Source organism: Saccopteryx bilineata, chromosome 1, assembly GCF_036850765.1.
Source record: "Saccopteryx bilineata isolate mSacBil1 chromosome 1, mSacBil1_pri_phased_curated, whole genome shotgun sequence".
Classification (NCBI taxonomy): domain Eukaryota; kingdom Metazoa; phylum Chordata; class Mammalia; order Chiroptera; family Emballonuridae; genus Saccopteryx; species Saccopteryx bilineata.
In genome coordinates, this window is record NC_089490.1 from 179,322,382 (window position 1) to 179,329,349 (window position 6,968).

A 6,968-nucleotide genomic window follows, 5' to 3' on the forward strand; every position below is an offset into this window, starting at 1 on the left:
ATTAACTCAGAATGTCCACTAAAAGCATTTATAGGCCAAATTACAGGACCTCTCCTGGAATTTAATACTTTACCAGGAAATAAACAAACCTGTCCTTCCAAACTAAAGTGAAGGCCACCCCGGGCTTCCCCTCCCTCCTCTTCCCTTTCTTCCTGAGTTTCAGTTCCTAGTTCTCAGAATTCTAGCAGATGCGCTAGTAGCTGGCTAAGTGTGTTCAAGCAGTCGATTTAAAAATGGTATTACTGACATGCTGACCTACTTCATTTATATTTTTCTGACTTGGGAAATGAAAAAGGATATTGGCAGGAAATGTATTTACTGTGTTTTAAAATCTTCTGTTAAAGGGACCATGTTAATTGACATATTGAATGTATTTCACAAGCACTCACGAGCAATTGCCTCATGCTTCCTGCTACTTTCTGCTCGCAGAATTTCTCTCAGGACATGTAAAAGTCATACCTTTTGCCTCTTGCATATTGTAGTCAGCTGTTCGTCCTTAAAAAGTTTATCCTGCAGACTAAATTCTCTTTTTTCCATGGTTGGAAAATTAATTTCAGATTTATTATTTTGAGCCATCCGTAGAAACCCATAGGACTCACAGGATCCATAGGATTGAGTGCTTCACAGGAATGCAGTTGGGCACTGAAACAGATAAACAAAAACAGGGGCTTTTTGAAATATGTTAAGTCATTTGTTTGTGAAATGATGCCACTTTCTAGTTTTCCATAACACTGAATAATAACGCCTTCTGTCGTTTTCAGGTAGAAATAAATTTAGAAGTGAGAGAATGGTTAGACTCCATTGAAATTGCAGTTGGACTGGTTAAAGCTCACTGGCTGACTTGTTTCGTTTTCCCTGGGCAGAGTGCGGTGGCCGCCTGAGAGCAGAACCCAAACCCAGAGACCTGTACTCGCACGCTCAGTTTGGTGATAACAACTACCCAGCCCAGGTTGACTGTGAATGGCTAGTAGTGTCAGAACAGGGCTCGCGACTCGAGCTATCCTTCCCGATTTTTGAAGTGGAAGAAGAAGCTGACTGCGGCTATGACTACGTTGAGCTCTTCGGTGGTCTCGATTCAACAGCAGCGGGGCTTGGTCGATTCTGTGGATCAGGGGTAAATATAGTACCAACAGGATACCATTGACATGATGAAAAATGCTGTCAATTCATGGTTTGACATGTGTACCGTATACAAAACAGCAGCGTTTTTACAAAACACAAAACATAAAACGTTATGTTGTTAATGGCTTGACACATAGAACATGCCTTGCCCTTCTACCACATCCCATCCTAGTGAATTTGCTCGGTAATATCAAACGAGACAGATGAGTTCAGTAGTTATCATTTCTCGTTACTGTCCACATTCTAAATTTTATATTTTTGGTCTTATGGTGTTATAAATATTTACCTTTTGATAATATAAATGGAATATACTTAAACACATTTGACAATGTTGTCGCCTTCCTAAATTAAAGCATAAAGAGAAAAAAAGTATGCATGTCATTCAGACTGACATTCTCTTTTCAACAAATATATTTGGCGGGAGTGGCATGGTCCACCACTGGTGCCTGGGCTCAGCCGGATGTTCAACTGCACGGTGTCGCTTGTGCATAGGACAGAATGGATAGAATGCAAGATACAGGTCAGAGTGTCACCATGAGAAATAAGAAAAGCTTAAGGTTTTTTCAATGCTTTATTCCCAGAATTCTCTGCATTGATATCCAATGCTCTGAATATATGTTTTGTTTTGAAGACATTAGTCCCACTTTTTTGAATGTCTTATCAGCATCTATTGCTTAAATAATACCATTAAACTCCTGTCCAAATACCAACTGAAATGAAACCAAAAATCTCTTGGGACTTAGATTATTAAAACAAGAAGGAATGGACAATTTGGATTCTGGAAGTTACTCTGCCTCAGAGCAGCTGCTGAAACAAGTTTAATGTCTCTTTATCCTTTCTGAACCTCACTTTATTTATTTGTAAATTAAAGGAACCTAGCTTAACAATTTTGGGGAAAACACCAAGTTTGAAATAGACGTACATATATTCAAAGCTCACTGACTAGCCATGTGATCTTGAGCATGTCATTTGCTCCTCTGAAATTCATGTTTTCTCAACTATAAGATGAAGAGTCTCCCATATCCACTTTGCAAGGTTTTAGGAGGATTAAATGATAGACCAAAAAAAAAAAAAATCCAAACTGAATTACATTACAGAAAAAATGACTCATTTTGTTTTTTATTTGTTTGTTTTTTCTTTAGCCACCAGAAGAGATCTATTCAGGTGGGGATGCAGTTTTAATTCATTTTCACACTGATGACACAATCAACAAGAAAGGATTTCATATAAGATACAAAAGCATTAGATACCCAGATACCATGCATACCAAATAACTAATACCAAAACCTCCTTCAGAAAATAAAGGAATGTGCGTAATGGAGAGAAGACATATTTTTTTTAAATGAAGATATTAGCACAAATATTTGTATAATGAATCTGAACAGAAGAACACTGTATAACCAGAATTATCTCTGTACTGAAAGAGGCTCCCAGTGAACCCTGATCAGCGTCACCAGGATATTTGCGCTCCATGCTTGACAGTACAAATGAAGCTGGTAAGAGGGCACAGCGTGCTTCCAAGAAGACTCCAGAAGCTTTTGTTCACAGCTCGACACAGATGCCTCACAACTCAGACAGTTAGGTTCAGGGTCTGTGACCCTGCAGAGTGTTCTTTTTTGACAATTTTGCAAGATTTGGGAAAAAATAAGATGATCTTGCAAGTCATAAACTGGAAAACCCTCTCCTTGTTTCTTAGAATAATTGCTTTGGCTCTGTATCTTGGACTCAGTGTCAACCAGATCCATTTAAGATGTTGTGAAATGGGAGTTGTGAGAGGGTGGTTTGAACTTGACATGTAGATGTGTCCAGCATTGGAAACTGGAATATTTCAGCTTCATTATTTTCACTTGCAGGCCAGACTAACCTCTTCAAACACAAATCATCTTGACACCACTTTCTTTTACTGATATTCGGACAAGTTTGAAATGTCAATGGTTTCTGTTGTTGGAATTAGGCAGCATTCATGGAAGTGCTAAGAAAGTGCCCAGTTGATTGGTAAACTCAGTTCTTTCAGCGAAAGTGCTGCTTTTCACACCGTATTCAAGAAGCCTGGTGATGTCTTAGGAACTTAATGAGAAAACTCCCGACAGGTGTGAACAGGATTCTTCTAAGTGACTGCCTAATGTTTCATGCTCAAGTTTCCACTGCTGCTATCGTCTTTCTTTTGTTGTTCATCGGTTGTCATTGTTATTGTTGATGTTGTCATGGTTAATGTTGTATTTAAAACAAAAATGAAATGAAGCAAACGTAGGCCTTGTAAGAATTGAAAGATCTCTCTCTCTTTTTCTTCCTGGGATTTACTTTTTTTTTTTTTAATGCAATGTTGGAAAAAGGATTTGTTTCTGAAAGACTTTCTATGGTGCTATTCCATAAACATTTTTTTTAAAACAAAGTTTTTGACCTTGGAGCCAACCACCTGTAGACTATGAATGTCTCCCTATGTCTGGCTGGTGGCATTTGAAGACTAAGGACTTGTTAAATGTATTAAGAGTATATCATTGCAAGGGCAGCGCTTGTCCTGTGTAACAACTACTTATAATGCCTTAGAATTCTTGCACATGATCAAACAAACAGATCCTTCTAGAAACACATCTTTTGAAATATTGAACACAATAGTGTATGTTAACTAGCAGCTCCATGAGGAAAATCCATTTCTGTGACAGAACATTGGGTATAAATATGTTGACCTGCTTTTGTAGAAAATGACTTTCTGCTCTAAAGCGTGTGTGTTTTTAATATTGATGTGTATATATATGTGAGCCTGTTCTAGTGAGCGAAGGTATTAGAGGGTCAATAGTAGTGGTTGGTTGAAAAGTGAAATTTTATGTGCCAAGTTCTACTAGAATCCTGTTTGAAATAGCACCTTTCTTAAGAAGTTTCATGGACAAATAATGGAAACTTCTAATTATTATCAACCTGTTAGAAAAACGGCTCTTTAATTCAGAGAAACTCTATTTTGGTATTTTTTATGTTAATGTAGATTGCTGTATGAAGTAGCTTTGTTTCTGTTAGCTGTCCATGAACATTCAGCATTCAATAAAATTGGGTATTTTTCTTCATTTTTACAAAACTAAACTGTACACACAGACATAGCTTATTTGTTTTCTGTTATTGTTGCCCTGAAAAATCGTTTCTTGCTTATGAATTATAATATGTAAATACATTTTTAAAACCAATTTTTTGATCTTACTGAATGTTGAACTTTGGAAATGTATAACTATTGCCTGCAATACAAAGGGTTTGTAGTGGAGCTGAATTATTCCAGTAACAACTTCTATATTTTTTTCTCTCTAATCTCCAATTAGCCAAAGTTTATCAGGAAAGGAAGAGATAAAAGAAAAAACATTAAACCTAGTGTACAACACTGCGCCTGGCCCAGTGCTGGGCACATGCACTAGCTCTTTTTAACCTTTGTGCTACCCTTGAAAACGGTGACGATGTTCTCACTGTGTAGTTCAGGAACCAAGGCTCACGGAAAGGATGTAACGTTCCCAGGGTCACAGTGTAAAATTAGATGTTGAATCCCAGCTTGTCTGATATAAAAATCTGTGCTTGTCCTACAAAATGTAGTAGAATCAATCTTGACATATGTAAGTAGTAGACTTTTTTATGATGAAACTTTTCCACATTGAGTAAATTTTAGGGGTGAATTACAGTAAACCTTTGAGGGTAAACATATTGTTCTTTTCAGAAACAGCATGACAATTCGATATCAACTGTAGATAACTTTAAGGACCACAGTTAGTACTAGAAATTAAAAAAAAAACAATAGTTCAAAGTTAGTAAACATTGGCCTTTGGTTAAAATAAATACATTAAATTTTCTTATCTGCTGTGGTAGGGGAAATGTAGTATTCTACTTTAAGAAATATTCTGGACATTCCAGTTTACATTAAGCTACAATGTGCTGCTTCAACACAAACAAGAAGTTAAAGTACAAAGGTATCTAGAAAGCATATAGAGCTGTTGTCATAACTTAGGTCTTCAGTGTGGACATTAATTTTTATTGTGTCTTATGTCCAATATCAGTACACTGCATATTATTTTTATATTAATTCAACTTTCGCTTAAATGTGTTGTTGAATGCGAATACAGACAACTTCATTGTTTTGTTAATAATTGTTAGTGTTCTAGACATTTTATTAAATTAATTTTGTAAATTATTTTTAACCCTTACATCTATTGTTGTTCTTTCTATTTGCCACAGTTCTTATTCCTATACATTCTATACACATAAAAAAAACTGCTTTCACTTCCTATGATTTTATTAAGTTATTTTAAAAAGTCATTAACCTAGATTATTGCCATGCCTTAATGTATCTGAATAAAACCACATTTTTAAAGACATGAATGAGAAACAGCAATTATATTTTCAAAGTCCCCAAATGATCCCTGCTAATATTGGCTGGATTTTTGCTATATAAGTTTAATTTTTATAATACATCATATTATCAGATTCAAATTCTGTCCAATTTTGTTTTTAAATATCTTATTCTCTTTATTTGGTTTATATTAGTAATATATTTTTATGATAAGCTTTAAATAGGAAATGTTGTTCTCCCATATAGAAAACCTCAAAAAGCATTTAATGATTATTACTCTTCAGAAGAATAGAAGTTATTTTTTAAAAGAAGCATTAAATTACATACTTGCTTTGGAAACTATAGTCGTATGTGACATTGGAAGTGACTTTTACTTAGCAATTATCAAAATGTTTGGAAACTTTATTTAGTGATAAAAGGAATAAGACCTACTTTTTGGAAAACTTTTAATACGACTTGTTAAATCTGGCATGGGAGGAGGAAAACAGGAAAAATGATGACCTTCTAAAATTTTATAACATTAACTGCAGTAATGCCTTCTACCTTATAAGAAACATACATAATATCAACTTATTAAAAAGAAAAAAAGCTGTTCTGTGAATGAATTAAAGCATTTTATGCTTCAGCACATAGTAAATGGTTGTCAATGAATACTTAGCTTTTTAGTCAGTTAGTGTTATTGTTATAAAATTAAAAAATTTTGTCATTAGCTAAGGAAACAATTGTTGGCAAGGCCAGCTCTGATACACTGTGGGATATTATTATTAGTCTTTAAACTTTCCTTTGACATCTACTGTTTTCATTGTCCAGTACTCAACCTTCCCATCTGTCACTATCCACCGTTGTATCCAATCTAAATCCAGGCTCACCATGTGATTCTAGCCTTCACCACGACACCTAATTTGTGCAGAGGCTGATGTAAGATGATTGATTCCAAAGAGATCATAGGCCCTGAGCCCTACATTTATATCCTTCCTCTCATACAATATCTTAAATAATAATTAATACAGTAGATGTCAACTTCTAATTTTAGAGGACTTGGAGGTAGAAATATATTTGGGTTGAAGCTTATGCAAAGAGAAGATCTAAGAAGCCAATACAGTGGTACCTTGAGATACAAACAGACAAACATACAATTTTTTTTTTAAGATACGAGCTGCGACTCGGTCTGTATTTTTGTTCAAATCCCGAACAAAATTCCGAGATACAAGTCGTGATTTGGGAAGCTGCCGCTAGTTGGCGCGTTGGCGCATGGGTCCAGTATCAGCAGTTTGATATACGAGTTGACTGACTTATGAGCTCGGTTACAGAACGAATTAAATTCATATCTCAAGGTACCACTGTATGCAGTTTAAGATATGTACGTTGAAGGTCCTGGCAGTTGGGCCTTGTCTTGCCTTTGTTACCAGGGTGAAAGTGTTGAAAAAATGGTGAAATGACCTGTGTTGTTATGTATTTTTTCTATATGAATACAAGCTAGTAGCTTCACCTATCCCTTTGCCCTTACATTGCTCTGTCTACCTAT

General features: G+C 35.5%; 1 protein-coding gene across 2 annotated transcripts in view; it reads left to right on the forward strand.

Annotated features, from left to right (window-relative positions):
* The window catches only part of TLL1 (tolloid like 1), a 190,223-nt gene extending 185,008 nt beyond the window's left edge, over window positions 1-5,215 (forward strand). For both annotated transcript variants that reach the window (XM_066280266.1, XM_066280275.1), the window contains exons 20-21: window positions 864-1,114; window positions 2,265-5,215. In XM_066280266.1, coding sequence (XP_066136363.1) covers window positions 864-1,114; window positions 2,265-2,396 — 383 coding nt within the window. In that variant the 3' untranslated portion in view covers window positions 2,397-5,215. The remainder of the gene's footprint in view (window positions 1-863; window positions 1,115-2,264) is intronic.
* Window positions 5,216-6,968: the final 1,753 nt, after the last annotated feature.